This window comes from Lactuca sativa, chromosome 3 (genome assembly GCF_002870075.4).
Source record: "Lactuca sativa cultivar Salinas chromosome 3, Lsat_Salinas_v11, whole genome shotgun sequence".
NCBI lineage: Eukaryota > Viridiplantae > Streptophyta > Magnoliopsida > Asterales > Asteraceae > Lactuca > Lactuca sativa.
In genome coordinates, this window is record NC_056625.2 from 257,423,346 (window position 1) to 257,440,030 (window position 16,685).

At 37.3% G+C, this 16,685-nt stretch overlaps 1 protein-coding gene across 1 annotated transcript; it reads left to right on the forward strand.

The window, feature by feature from the left end:
- The first annotated feature begins 14,602 nt into the window (after positions 1-14,602).
- LOC111883340 (uncharacterized) lies at positions 14,603-15,805 on the forward strand. The gene has a single exon (XM_023879670.1). The coding sequence runs from the start codon at positions 14,603-14,605 to the stop codon at positions 15,803-15,805; it is 1,203 nt and encodes a 400-aa protein (XP_023735438.1).
- Positions 15,806-16,685: the final 880 nt, after the last annotated feature.

A 16,685-nucleotide genomic window follows, 5' to 3' on the forward strand; every position in this document is an offset into this window, starting at 1 on the left:
CACATTAAACATTAACTAAACGATTCGGTTTACGCAACGAACATTTCCAGTACATACATAAAGTAATGTTCACACATGAACAAGCATTCTATTTTTCTAGTAAAGATAGTTACAAATATGTACAAATATACATTTACACTATTTCAAGAGAACAAAACATGCAAACAGTTGGGTCTTGGGTAAAGATTACTTTTCATTTATTGTAGAAAATATGGGATTTTCTACAAAGTATACTAACAATTTCATAGAACCAATACAAACATTTGACACTAAATACTTATGAACTCACCAACTTAAATGTTGATACTCACTTTCAAAATAACTTGTATTCTCAGGGAACCAGTAGACAGGTACACTACCGCAGGTTTTGAGAAGACAGAGCATGTTTAAGACTCGTCTTTTATTTTGATATATATTTTGGTGTCATACGACTATACAAAGGACACACATGTATTAACTATATTATTAACGCAATGGATGTTGTTGCTTGTTTTACTATTGTACATTGTTATGATACTGTACATGACGTCCTCCACCGCCGAATGTTTCCGCCGTCTCGGTTTGGGGTGTGAAAATATTGTTCTTCATGTTTCTAAAGAAAATGTTACTCCAGATGTTCTTTTTATGGGGTAGTCAAAAGTTTCAAGTTTATCAGAAGTGTCACAATCTGAATCTAGTGTTTCGCAAATAAAGTCTTCTGAGATAGTGAAAACAACGGTATTTTGCTCTATTGGAACAACAACAGATGATTTTTCATGTTCTGATGATGTTTTTTGAAGGAATAGATCCTTACAAAAAGCCAATAATTCAAGATGTTCAGATTTACCAATCTCCAAAAGTTTGTGTACCAAAGGCTTGTGATGTTCAAATTCTAAAATATAATGAGGTTGTTCAGATCCGAAAATCATTTTTGAACCCTCAAATTCTGAAAAGGAAGAAGAAGAAAAAGAAGAAAGGAAAATGAAGAAGGTTTGGATGAAAAAGTACAAGTCTCTCAAGCTTGTGAAAAAGTTCAAAAAGTTGAAGCCAAGCATGTTTACAGAAACTTCAATTCTCATTTTTCTTCAGATAAAGATGTTAGAAGTTGGAGAAAAGAGAAAAGAGTGTTTGGTTGGTTTAATGAAAATTTTGAAAAAAAAAAAGATTTCCAACTAAAAAACGAATATCATTTTCGGAAGATGGTCAATTTTCTTCAAAGAAATGGTTGTGCAAGTAACCAACTTCAACTTTGTATCTTAAATGGGTCCCAAAGGTTTCATAAAAGTTTTGTCTCTAAAAAAAATGACAAAATTTGTTGAAAATTCAGTCAAAAGGGTGAAATTTTATTGAAAAAAAAAACTTTGAATCTTAGATGGGCTGAAAAGTAATTTTTTCTTCAAAAAGGGTTGAAAACTTACACATTTCAGCAAAAATGGGTAACAGGAGGGTTAAATTCAGAATTATTGACAAAAAGGGGGTTAGGTTCAGAACTTTTGGTGAAATCTGCTGGTTCATTGAAGTTTAAGGGTAGTTTTCAAAAGTATAATCCAATGATCATGTTCATTCCCTACAATCAATGAGTTTCAAACTGGAAATCAATTCAAAGATCTCAGAATTGGAATTAGAGGTTTTCAGAATGAAGTTCTTGATTTCTCAATTAATTCAATTGATCTATGGTCTTGCATCCTTAATTGAAATCGGAATTGATTTTTTCCATTTGGAAATTGGAATAAATCATCGATCGCATTTTTTAAGCCGTTCAGAATCAAAAGCAACGAAATCGGATTTTACTGTTCATATTTCAAGGGGGTTCGCATTTGGAAGATGATATTTGTTTCTCTCGCTTTGAAGACCCCATGTACTGATGAGTCTCACAATTTAGGGGGAGAAATGCCAAAAAGATCGAAAATCGTGATCTTCATCAGTTTCAACATCTAGGGGAGATTACTGAGTTTTTGAGATATTGAATCTGATTTGGCATTTTTGGTTATTTAGGGAAGCCTTTTTAGGGTTTTATATTTTTAGTAAATATTTTATGTTCCCTATAAATAATCATTAGGTTAGCTTTTGATGCAAGCTTTTTCCTGAAAAGGGTTTTCTTTGTACGTTCATATCAATATCAATATACACAAAACCTTTGAAAGATTACTTGCATATTATGGTGATTGATTCATGAATATTCTTCCGATTACGCATTCGTCATCTCATCATTATTCTCAACAATCTCAAGCCCCATTATTAGAATTTTGTGGCTCGTCCACCCTAAATAGGACAAATCCCAAACTAAGGCCTAAAAGTTCAAAGCTCAGCAAAGTTCAAAAGCCTACTAAGAGGCGTATGCTCTGCGTACTCGTCAGTTTGCTAGTACGCATGGAGTACCCCTTGGTATGCTTAGCGTACTGAGCTTCTTACCACCTAAAGCCATTTTGTGCTTAATCCTTACAGCCACTCAATCCAACTTTCAGATCTCGATCATTATGGGGATCTAATACATAATGTTGGCAATTTTATGCCTTAGCATGTCTTAATGGAACCCAACATCCATTTTTGTCCAACAAGGCTCACATTAATAACTTAAATTCATCGTTATACAAGTAAACATTACATTACACGTAAACTAGTTAATACAGGGTTGTGAGACATCACTTCAATTGTACCCTTCGGGGTGCGGGCTAAATCCTATCATAGTATAACCAGAGTCTCCTGGAGGGAGAGCGTAATAGATCTATTCAGGATTGACTATCCCACACCTGAACTGCTTGCTACAGTTACGAAGGCATGCCTGGGGAGAAAAATATCATACCATCTAATGCATGAAGAACGTCGTAGAGGTCACTAGGTCATATCAAGCATGGTTATACGAACTCGCAACACTATAAACTAACCATTTTTTACAGGATTTCATTCTTCATTAGTTTTATTTTCATTAATAGAACTACTACATACTACAACTGGAGGATTCTAGGGATTTCAACATACGATTTTATTTTAAGTAATAAAACTACTATACATATTGGTGATAGCCAAGGTTTTCATACAATGCGTTACTTACTTTACTGGTGGTAACCAGGGATTACATACAATTACTTTCATATGCAAAAGCAGGTTTCAATAATGAACTTACAATTTGGTCTTAGGGTTTAAGACTACCTTTTTACTAAAGAAAATATTGGATTTTCTTGGAAACATACAAGTATTTTCATAAATTCATTAACAGCTTTTTCATTAACAAAAATCATGCTTATGAACTCACCATCTTTAATGTTGATACTCTTTTCAAAACCGCTTGTATTCTCAGGAAATCAGTAGACAGGTACTCCCACAGCTTTGAGAAGACGGAGCATATAGAGACACGTCTTTTATATTTTTTCTATACTTTTGGCGTATACACGGAGCATATGGTTGTGTTTACTTTGATTACTATGATGCAATTGTTGTGATACTTTACACGACATCCTTCACCCCTGAACGTTTCCGCCATTTCGGTTTTGGGGTGTGATAGATTGGTATCAGAGCTATTGTTTATAGTAAACTAAGTATACCGAACCTTACATGGTATACAAGTATAAACACTAAAGGGTCCGAAGCACTCTGAAACTAAAAGTATACTTTTAAAATTTAAGTATTTTACAAGAAGTATACAAGTATACATACATACTAGAAACTGTATCATAATAAGGACTACATAAAACTATTTAGGAAGAATTGGGCACTACGGTTCAACCTGAATTGTTATGTAATCATATGTAGGGCCAATATAACTTGATCAACTATATTTGTTCGAGATATGACCAACATGTGTTTGGGAGAGACTGTGGTGTTGCGACAAGTCTAAAATTCACCAAATCCGATACAAATGAAGCACATAATTAAAATACAATAAGAGTATTTTATAACTCTATAACACTACACGGAATTGTTACAGGTAGTACTAAACTTCACAAATGAAAGACCTGCAATTCCTTATTTATGTTAGTAAACCTTATTTGTAGATCTCTGTTAATGTTGTAGGATTAAGATATATCTTGTTCAAAAATATCTGATTCATGATCAACGTAGAAGGCTTATCGTCATTTTCCCTTTGTATCTTTTAAAAAAATCTGCCTCCCAGGAAGAGACCTGACAGAAAGAACAACAACCCTCCAACGGATCTGCCACCACCACCTCCTTAGTTCGATCCTGCTATGTTCCAAGCAGCAGTTATAGCCGTTGTGGCTGCTGCAATGTCGCAGATCAATTTTGGCCACTCTAGCAAATCGAAAAGTGGTACCCATCCCCATAATCTTGATGGTGGTCAGGGACACCAGAAGGAGTGTTCATACAAAGATTTTATGAACGCGAAACCCAAATCCTTTGATGGCAATGGAGGTGTCATTGCCCTAACTCGTTGGTTCGAGAAAATCAAATCAATTTTTGAGATATGTGTGTGCCCCGAGGCAAGCAAGGTGAAGTTCGTCGCCTGCACCTTCAACGATAGAGCACTGAATTAGGGGAATAACCGAGTCAAATCCCTAACTCTGCCAGTAGCCAATTCCATGGGCTGGGAGATTTCAAAAGCTAGAGCACGAGCTCTGGAACCTAAAGATGAAGGGTTCCAACATTGATACGTATGCTGCTAGGTTCAGCAACCTGGCTCTTCTTTGTCCCGGGATGGTCACCCTAGAAACCAAGAAAACTGAGAGGTACATATGGGGATTGACACCCCCAATTCAAGGGAACGTATTGGCTGCTAAACCTCTCACATTTGATAGCGCCAAGTGTTTAGCACAGGCTCTGATAGATCACGGGGTTGATAATGAAATTGTAGCAGCCATTCCCGAACCACCAAAGGTGGGTGGTGAGAAGAAAAAGTTTTCGAACAAGCGTAAGGGAAAGTCTTCGTAGGAGCCTCCAAGAAACAACAAGTACTAACAGTTCATGTTGCTACCACTCCTGCAACTCAAGCACCTGCCAGTAGATATGTTAGAACCCTTCCAAGGTGCGATAAGTGTAACTTCCATCATCACGAACCCTGTCGTGACATGCAATGCAACAACTGTGGTAAAAAAGGACACACAGCCCGTTTCTACAAGAAACAAGACCAACCAACCAATCAGGCTCCTGGAGCTAGAGTTGGTCAAGCCTGCTATGGTTGTGGTGAAATCAGGCATTACAAGAGGAATTGCCCAAAAGAGAAAACAATTGGAAATACAGGGAAGGTTCTAGCTATAGGCCAGGAGGAGGCAGTCGCTGACCCCACCGTAGTTATGGGTACGTTTCTCCTCGACAACTCTTATGCATGCATTTTTTTCGATAGTGGTGCGGAGAGGAGTTTTGTTAGTCATGCATTTAAACATCTACTCAAGCATAAATCCCAACCTTTAACCGAAACATTCACCATAGAGATGGCTAATGGAAAGAAAAAGAGCACTAACGAAATATTCATTGGTTGTACCCTTACCCTAGACGTTCATTCTTTTCCAATTGACCTTATGCCAGTTTCCAAAAAAAGTTTTAATGTCATCATCGACATGGATTGGTTGAACCCAAATCGTGCAGATATTCTTTGTTATGAAAAAGTCATTCGCCTCAATCTGCCAGTTGGCGAAGCCCTCATTATCTATGGTGATAAACTCAGCTCAAGCATCCATATCATTTCGTGCATCACAACCCAAAAATATCTGTGAAAGGAATGTCATGCATTCCTATCCCATGTCGTTAATGAGAAATAGGAAGTTAAAGACCTCGAGAGCATCCCCGAAGTCTTCAACTTTCCTGATGTCTTTCCCGAATATCTTCCTGGAATTCTTCCAAAGCGCCAAGTCGAGTTCCGAATCGACTTACTCCCTGGAGCTACTCCTGTAGCCAAATCCCTTACCGTCTAGCACCGGCAGAAATGCAAGAGTTATCCAGCCAGCTCAATGAACTACTCAACAAGGGATTGATCAAACCAATTTCCTCACCCTGGGGAGCCCCAGTCTTATTTGTGAAAAAGAAGGATGGGTCCTTTTGGATGCGCATAGATTATTGCGAACTGAACAAGCTTACTATCGAAAACCGTACCCCCTTCCCAGAATCGACGACCTCTTCGATCAACTCCAACGAGCCAGCTACTTCTTAAAGATAGACCTAAGATCATGATACCATCAGTTACGAGTCCATGGGAGTGATGTTCCTAAGACAACATTCCGGACTCGATATGGTCACTACGAGTTTGTAGTAATGCCCTTTGGTCTAACCAACACACCCGCGGTATTCATGGATCTGATGAATCGGGTGTGCCGCCCATTCCTAGACAAGTTTGTGATAGTATTCATAGATGCTCTAGTTGTCTATTCTCGGAGTGAGGAAGATCATATACAGCATTTGAGGCAAGTGCTGGAAACTCTAATGGCGGAGAAACTATATGCAAAATTCTCAAAGTGCGAATTATGGATCAGAAAAGTAACTTTCCTCGGTCACGTGGTTAGCGAAGAAGGCATACACGTGGACCCTTCTAAAATTAAAGCGATCGAGAATTGGTTAGCACTAAAGCCACCCACAGAAATTCGTCAATTTTTGGGTCTTATTGGCTACTATCGTAGGTCTATCCAAAATTTTTCCAGGATTGCTAATCCTCTTACCACCATGAATCAGAAAGGTGTAACCTTTAGTTGGGGAGAAAATCAAGACATTGTGCTCTAAACATTGAAGCAGGCCCTATGCAGTGCACCTATCTTTTCTCTTCCAGAAGAGACGGAGGACTTCATGGTCTACTGTGATGCATCAAATCAGGGGCTAGGCTGTGTGCTTATGCAGCGAGGAAAAGTCAGTGCATATGCCTCGAGACATCTGAAAGCACACGAAATCAATTATACAACTCATGACCTGGAGTTGGGAGCGGTGGTTTTGCATTAAAAATTTGGAGACATTATATCTACGAAACCAAGTGCACTGTCTTCACCAACCATAAGAGCTTACATCACATTTTCGATCAGAAAGAGTTGAACATGAGGCAACGGCGGAAGGTAGAACTACTCAGCGATTATGAGTGTGAAATATGCTATCATCCTAGTAAGGCCAATGTGGTAACAGATGCCCTCAGCCGGAAAGAGGATTCAGGTCACAGAGTGAAGGCACTTACAATGACCATCCATTCCCATCTGTCCGCACAAATCAGAGAGGCTTAGCTGGACGCCTTGAAACAAGAGAACATGATGGATGAAGTCTTGAGAGGAATGGAAAAGAACTTAGAAATCAAGGGAGATGGAGTTTACTATTTCATGAACCGAATCTGGACCCCAAAGTTCGGTGGTTAGAGAGAAGTTGTCATGAACGAAGCTCATCGGACTAGATACTCCGTTCACCCAGGTTCGAATAAGATGTACATGGATAACAAAAAGCTATATTGGTGGCCAAACATGAAAGTAGAAATCGCTACCTTCGTGGGCAAGTGCCTGACTTGTGCCAAGGTGAAGGTGGAATATCAAAAGCCCTCAGGTTTACTTCAACAACCTGAAATACCTGATTGGAAGTGGGATCGAATCACAATGGACTTCATTACCAAATTTCCCAAGACCCCGAGCGGCCATGACACTATCTGAGTAATTGTTGACAGATTGACTAAGTCTGCCCACTTCCTGCCAATCAAAGAAACATACAAGATGGAGAGACTGACCCAAATATACATCGAAGAGATAGTTCGATTGAATGGTGTGTTTGTGTCTATTATCTCTAATTGAGATAGCAGATTCACCTCGAGGTTTTGGCAGTCATTACAGAAGTTTCTTGGAAATAAACTGGATATGAGCATAACTTACCATCCTCAGACCGACGGGCAGAGTGATAGAACCATTCAAACCCTAGAAGACATGTTGAGAGTCGTGCGTTAACATTTTTGAACCCTCAAATTCTGAAAAGGAAGAAGAAGAAGAAAAAGAAGAAAGGTAAAATGAAGAAGGTTTGGATGACAAAGTACAAGTCTCTCAAGCTTGTGAAAAAGTTCAGAAATTTGAAGCCAAGGATGTTTAAAGAAATTTCAATTCTCATTTTCTTCAGATAAAGATGTTAGAAGTTGGAGAAAAGAGAAAAGAGTGTTTGGTTGGTTTAATGAAAATTTTGGAAAAAAAATTCCAACTAAAAAGGGAATATCATTTTCGGAAGATGGTCATTTTTCTTCAAAGAAATGGGTGTGCAAGTAACCAACTTCAACTTTGAATCTTAAATGGGTCCCAAAGGTTTCATAAAAGTTTTGTCTTTAAAAAAAATGACAAATTTTGGTGGAAATTCATTCAAAAGGGTGAAATGTTGTTGAAAAAAATCAATTTTTATTGATTTTTATATGGTTGGAATTGACAAAAAGCTAAAAAGTTGAAAAAGATGGGGTGAAAAGTAACTTTTTCTACAAAAAGGGTTGAAAACTGACAGCAAAAATGGGTGCAAGTTGTCAGTGTACTGTAACAGGAGGGTTAAATTTGGAATTATTGACAAAAAGGGGTTAGGTTCGGAACTTTGGGTGAAATCTACTAGTTCATTGAAGTTTAAGGGTAGTTTTGAGAAGTATAATCCAATGATCGTGTTCGTTCCCTGCAATCAATAAGTTTCAAACTGGAAATCGATTCAAAGATCTCAGAGTCGGAATTAGAGGTTTTCAGAATAAAGTTCTTGATTTCTCAATTGATTTCTGGTCTCACATCCTTAATTGAAATCGGAATTGATTTTTTCCATTTGGAAAATTGGAATAAATCATCAATCAGATTTTTTAAGCCGTTCGGAATCAGAAGCACCAAAATCGGATTTTACTGTTCATATTTCAAGGGGGTTCGCATTTGGAAGATGATATTTGTTTCTCTAGCTTTGAATACCCCATGTACTGATGAGTCCCACAATTTAGGGGGAGAAATGCCAAGAAGATTGAAAATCATGATCTTCATTATTTTCAAAATCTAGGGGGAGATTGTTGAGTTTTTGAGATGTTGAATCTGATTTGGCATTTTTGGTTATTTAGGGAAGCCTTTTTAGGGTTTTATATTTTTGGTAAATATTTTATGTTCCCTATAAATAATCATTAGGTTAGCTTTTGATACAAGCTTTTTCCTGAAAAGGGTTTTCATTGTACGTTCATATCAATATCAATATACACAAAACCTTTGAAAGATTACTTGCATATTATGGTGACTGATTCATAAATGTTCTTCCGATTCCGCATTCGTCATCTTGTCATTATTCTTAACAATCTTAAGGCCTACTATTAGAATTTTGAGGCTCATCCACCCTAAACAGGCCAAATCCCAAACTAAGCCCCAAAATTCCAAAGCTCAACAAAGTCCAAAAGCCTACATAGAGACGTATGCTCGACGTACTCGTCCGTTTGCCAGTACGCATGGTGTACCCCTTGGTACGCTCAGTGTACTGAGCTGCTTTCCACCTTAAGCCATTTGGTGCTTAATCCTTACAGCCACTCGATCCAACTTTCAGATCTTGACCATTATAGGGATCTAAGACATAATGTTGGCAATTTTATGCCTTAGTATGTCTTAATGGAACCCAACATCCATTTTTATCCAACAAGGCTCACATTAAGGACTTAAATTCATGCATGGACTCTTATCAGCCACAAAAATGACATTTTTATGCATCTAAAACATCAAAGAGACTGAGATCTAACATTTCTAACTTCTGGAGTTGCCCAAACTCACAAAAGAACCCATGGGACCAAAATGAACTCATAACCAAGCCCTAAACTCTAACAACCAAAAGAATCATCATGGTAAGAAATTTTTACATTCAAAAACTTCCTAAGTTGCTGTAGACTCTGGATCTGGAAGCTCAACCTCAACAAATGCTTGATCTCCAAGTTCTTCTTCTTCTTGAAAACACACCAAACTGCCACAAAAGTCACTTCCAAGCTCAAGAATCACTCCATCGGGTAAGCTAGGGTTTAATGGGTCGTGAATAGCAGTGGTGGTTGATAAGGGTGAGTACCCAAAGGCCATAATGATGCTTAAATAGGGCTCATGCCCTAAAAATTAGGGTTTAGTCTTTGGATGTGTACGCCTTACGTACACCACGTACACCTAGCATACATGGCTAAACTTCCCAATCCAAGGCACGCATGTACGCTAAGCGTACCAAAATTGTGACAACCCAAACCTTTTTTTCAGTCATCGAAAGTCAAATCCTATTAAATTAAAATTTCGAATTTTATTTGTTTTGTCAAACTTGTAAGGGTTGAAAATAACTTATATCATATAAATTGAATTTATATAAGTTTCGGGTTCAAAATCATGCAAAAATCAAGTTTTTCTTCGAAAATCAACCAAGTCTCATGCAACCCAGTGTTTACGGCCGCAAATGTATTCACGGTCATAAACCGATCACGACTGGTTGGACCCCACGACAGACCATGAACCCAGCCTATATATATATATGTGTGTGTTCTTCCCTCATTTACACTTTTCTGGCCGAAAACATACTTTCTCTCTCTAAAAACACCAACGAAAACTCAATCTATCCTCCTAAAATCACCCAAATCCACCTTAGAAATCGTTTTGGAGCATCACACATTCATCCTTTCATTAAATCAAGCATACTTTGTTCTTGAGTTCACGGTCGTGAACCCTTCAAATCTTCAAATCTTCAAGGGCCGAAATCAGTTCACGGTCGTAAACCCTTCAAATGCAGTAAACCGCTCACGGCCGAGAACAGTTCACGGCCGTCATCTCTTCTCGGCCGCAATTAGCCCTACATCGCGAATCTTGACTGCAAACCCACTTTTCCACTTCGATCGAGTCATCGGTAACATTCCTCAACCAAAAACAAGTGTTTTATAACACTTTAACTAATGGATTAACAATTTAAATGCAAATATGTGTTTAATTATTATTAAGATTCCGTTAACTTCGCGTACAACAACTTGAGGGCCCTGATTTCCAATCTCGTTTTGTAAGTCCCCAATCTGCTTGTGTATCAATCAGATCCAATTGATAGTGCGGAATCCCAATCAAACGGATGATGTCAGATCAAAATAGAAGAGAAGGAGAAGAAGAATAACTTGAATCTATGATGTATTCAAATATATGAGTGATGCTCCATACATATTAGATTCTCTCACACACACTCTTCTTCTCTCTAGTTTCTCTCTCTACAATATGCTCCTCTTCTCTGACTCTCCTCTGCGCCACACCCCCTCCTGACCCCTTACTTCTATATATATATATATATATATATATATATATATATATATATATATATATATATATATATATATATATATATATATATATATATATATATATATATATATATATATATATATATGGGCTGCAAACTCAAGGTCCAACCTACAAATAATCCAATACTATTTTCGGCCCAAATAATAAAAACAATAAATGCTTAAAAAAGCAAAGTATAAACCATATTTTTGACCCAACAATTTCCCCCTTGGTTTATAGCTTTCTTTTGTATCTGACCCAACAAACTCCCCCTAAAATGCAGCTGGCTTTTCTTTTCAATCTTCATTGTGAGCTTGGCTTCAGCTTTAAACTCTAAATTCTTCATAGCTTCAAGATGAACATATGAATCTTCAATAAATGACTTCATCTTGAGCAGTTGGGCTTTTCTTTAAAATTTGACTCTGAAATCACGTTGGGTGAGGAGGCTTCTTGAAAAGATTCTTGAAAGATGGCATTATCAGCTTGAGAATCTTCAGAGATAATAATAGAGAGAACCAATCTTCTGGATCACTTCAGCAGGTTCATAGATAGCAGCATACTGATTGAGGAGGCTTCAATGCAATCCGTCACAAAATCTTCAATTGCAGTTTCACCTTGCTTCTCAGGTTAAAGGATTGAATGTTGAAAGAATAATCTTCATTTCTTGCTCCTTCGAATAAGAATTCTTCGATGCTCACGGATGAAGCCTTGGCTCAGAAATCTCGATACAGTCTCCATGAGTCTCATCTACATCTGAATTCACTTTTCAAGACAAAAACAAAACTAAAAGAAATCTTAGCACACAATATTTTTTGAATTTTTCATGTTTTTTGGAAAAACAGAAAGAAAAATATTTTTGGATTTTTTATTTTTCTGAATAAGAAATAAAACAGAAACAACACTAGTTTTGGATTTTTGATTTTTTCTGATTTTTGTTTGATTTTTTTTTAGTTTTTTTAATTATCCCCCTAAATTTCTGCATAGAGGAAAACAATGAACAAATTTAACAAAAGAACAAAAATATTTGACTAAATATAAGACATTTTTTGGGGTCAAAGTTGTGAGACAGTCTTAACTTTGCTTATCAGTACCTTCACCTTCATGAATAGATCTGGTCAATTACCGGTATTGTGGTCCACTTAAACATGAAGAATATTGACAAACTTTTCAAATATACCATTTAGCTGACGACGACCACGGGTATTGTGGTCCACTTAAATTAAGCAGCGAGATCAACATAAAACCTCTAAATGGTTCAATTTTAGTTGCACTAGAACGTGTTCCCCACTTCCCGATATACCCTGGTTATCAAGAACTTCCTAAGGACTCTTTACTTTAGGTGAGTAAACAATTATTAAGGAGGAAGACATATTTAGAGATAGGTGCATATATTATGTCCCAGGTAGGATCTCTTTCAATCACGCAGAGGGGAGAACATATGACTAACGGAGATAGAGGGATTATAGAGATAATGAGGTACAAATGATGTGTCCCAGGTCGGATCTTCTGATCACACAGAGGGGACAGCATATAGCTAACAGATAGAAAGAATTTCATAGATAAAGAGGGAGGTACGTGGAAATAGAGTTGCATATGTTGCATTCCAGGTCAGATCTCTTCCAATTACGCAAAGGATGCAACATATGACTGACAGATAGAAAGCAAGAAAATAATTTCCTACAAACCTACTTTATTAGAACCCCCAATCGCCCTATTAGAACCAGAATTAAGGACATAAGTCCGTACATCAAGGAAAAGTTGAATCACAGTTCTAGATGCGTATTAATTTAGTGTATCCTGTGGGTTCCCATGTTTATCTCACTGCTCAATCTCCCCGAGCGTCGTATGGTCAGTCCAAACAATCCTACCTAATTCCACACTGTTAAATCATTTGTGCCTACCAGCACATTGAACACAGAGAATAGATAATTCAGATTCAGTCCCTTACACTTGTTTAGACTGCCCGTTAACAAATCAGTTTAAGATAAACTCAGGAGTATCGAGAAGAAAAATCAAACCGTAAGTCACCGATTAAATTTGCATCCAGAAGGTCTGAGAACGGCATGCATAATCTCATAACAGATCCGGAAATTCTTCACGTTGTTAAGAACAAAACCCCATGTGTGATCCTCTCCTTTATTCCTTTCCCGCAAAGGACACATTCTCTCAAACAAAGTTCTAAGTGTTGCACAGTTGAGAGATGTCCCATATCATGTGCCTGGAACAACCATTACCAACAAACTGAAGTCTGATGACATGCCTCCATAGTTGCTCTGACACAGAGCGGGATCAGTTGGTCTTTGGAACCCAGTCCATTTTTAAACTGGGTTGACCTTTGTCATCCTTGCACAGTACTCTCTCCTATGACATATCTTTTTTATCACAAATAGAAGATGAAGAAATATTAGAATCATTAGAAGATTTGGGAGAGTGAACCTTCAGAACCCATCTGTAGTTGGGTTTAACCCATTTCTTTTTCAATCCAATGGGTGCCTCGGTACTTGATTTTGAACTTGAAGTCGGCTTCCAAGATGACTTTGACCTAACCGGTCTTGGCTTCACAGGAGCATCTCTTGAGCTTGGCTTCTTGGCCGACTTTCCCTTCTTGTCCTTGGGATTTTGATTCTTGGCCTTGTGGTTTTGATTATGGGCCTTCTGGGCATTCCAGTCGCCACTTTGCGATTGTGACCTCAAATGATTTCTTTTGTAGAATCTCCCACTTTGCGCGTTCTGCTAGCCTTGTGTGTAATAAGGAATGTATGCACGGTTTGGAAAATTTATGGCAATGTGTCTAGGTGTTCCACAGTGAAAGCATGTCTTTTTCTTCACTGGGAAGTTGTTTCTTCCTACCCCTGGTGGCGTACTCTTGCCTCGTCTTTTATTGTTCACACAAGTGTTGAGTCTTTTTGTTGTAAAAGTCGAAGCATTGTCTATTCTATTTCACATATTTTATTTACTAAGTCATTTTATGTCGAAGCTTAATGTCTAGACTTAGTATTTTTTGTACACTCATGTTTCCTATAAATAGGGATGAGGATAGAAGTAGAGACACGAGTCTTTCTGCTTATTTTTTTGTAATCAGTATTGTATTCGAATTCTCTGTTCAATACAAACTTGCTGATTAATATTTACTTTTGGTGTTCTTATCTTCATTACTCATTCATTCAAATCATGATTGCTTTCTAAATCTCGATAACAATTCTCATCAAGTGGTATCAAAGCAGGATTCAAATTGCATTGATCTAATTTTCATTCTAGAACATTTGCATTTTGAGTTATAAGTTTATTCAAAATATTTCCGCGCTTTTGGTTCTGAAAATCTCTCTTGATATTCAGATTTGAATCGATTATGCATCTGAATTGTTTAGTCGAGTAATCGACTAGCAATTTGTGATCAATTCACAAATTCATCAATTTTTTCAAGTTCTTCATCAAAATCCTCGTGTTCAACAATGGCGAACTTTAACATGAACACTATGACCTCATACTCTCATTTGCTTGATTCATCTACTAAAATTCCGATGTTGATTCCGGAATATTATGATCAATGGGCTGACAAAATGGAATATTATCTGAATGGGATTGATGAGGAGCTCTGGAACTATATCAATGGACCAGTTGTACATCCTACGAATGTTCAAACATTAGGAGCCTCTGGAACTTCAGATCAAGTCACTAATCAAGGTGATCATATGAAAAAGAATGAGAAGAGATGTATGCGAGAGCTGAGAGGTGCATTGCCACATGTGGTTTACAACTACATTTGTGGCTGTAAAACAGCAAAAGAAGTATGGATAACATTGAAAGAAAAATACCAAGGTAGTGAAAAGACAAAGATCAATTTTGTTAAACAATGTCTTGTTGAGCTTAAGGAGTTCAGCCAGAAGGATGCTGAGACGATTGAAAATTATTATGATCGTCTGAATGAACTCATTTATCGATGCAGCAGATATGGAATCACAAGGTCTCCTATGGAATTCAATCTTACATTTATCATGGGCCTTCGCAAAGAATGGCGAAGTGTGAGCATGATGATAAAGAATCATCAGAGCTTTGATACTTCGAGTCTGAATGATTTATACAATCAACTGAAAACACATGAAAACAAAGTGGCTGAAATGTTAGAAGAGTCGAAACAAAGTTTAGGTGGACCACTGGCGTTGGTGTCAAAAATGAATGAAGTTGTGTCTGTTGAAAATGAAGGCACGGATGATGAGGGGTTCCTGATGAATTCTAATAATGAGGCAGTTGCATTTTACTCAAACAACAGAGTAAAGAAATTTTTTAAGAAGCCATTCAAACCAAAAGGTATGCAAGGAGATGCGAAGAGTGGTTTTGAGAAAGCTAGAGTAAAGGATGGAGGTAAGGAGAAGAAGAAGTATGAGAAGTATGAAAAGGTGGATGAAAATGTGAAGGAATCAAAGACAGAGAAAAAGCTGAAAGGTGACTCAGGAGTCAATTGTCATTACTGTAATGGAGCTAACCACTTCGCAACTGACTGCATGTTAAGGAAGAAGGATGAAAAGAAATCCAAAGTCAAAGACGAAGCTTACTATGCTGAAAAGCTTGAGGAAGTTCGTGCAAAAGCAAAAGGGTTATCTTTGGTTGCTAAGGGAGAGATAGACGAAGATGAAAGTGGAACCTACCAAATCTGATCTTCTGGTTCAGATGATGAAGAAATGAGGCACCCTACACACGGTGTGATGTTCGCTAGTTTCGAGAAGAATAGCGATAAAGAAGAAGAAATATATGGACTTTGCTTCGTGTCCAAATCCACTGATAAGTCTCCTATGACCACTAAGGTACGTGCTATTCTTGAATCTTTTAATATTCCTCCAATTGCTTATGATGCTGAAATAACTGCTTTCGATGATACTGTTGCTAAATTTGATGTTGTTATTGTGTCTGCTAGTACTGAGGCTCAAAATCTAAAAACACAACTAGCTGAGACATGAAGACAGTTAGACATAAAACGAAGTAGGGTAGATTTTCTTGAACTACAAATGAAAAATGTCAATACTGATAGGGATAGTCTAGATAGAGATTTTAGATTGTTGTTAGCTTAACGAAACATCTACTGTAATTCAGCTAAGAGACTATATGCGAAGTTAACTGCTTTACATCATTCATCCGAAATAAGCAAAGAACAACATAGAAAATTACTACCTTTTCTTGCTTATGAACGTGAAAAAGTTGATGTTATATCATATGATTGTGAAGATACTATTGCTCAGTTTGACAAAATACCTGATGATAGATTTGAATATGGTATTGTCAAAATTGATGAATTTCTAAATGCTGATGAATTGGTAGATATAGTAAATGATAGTTTAACGAAGAATGAACAAATTAGGATTTTAAAGAAAACTGAGACTTCGACTCTTGATTCTCAACTCAATTATGCTGATGTCGATGATAATTCAGATAATGTGAGTGAAATTAGTGAAATTGAAGAGGAAGAAGAGATTGATTGTTCTAAAATGTCAGTAATTAATATAACGTCTAAGGTCAAAGGTAAAGAAATTTTAGTTGATT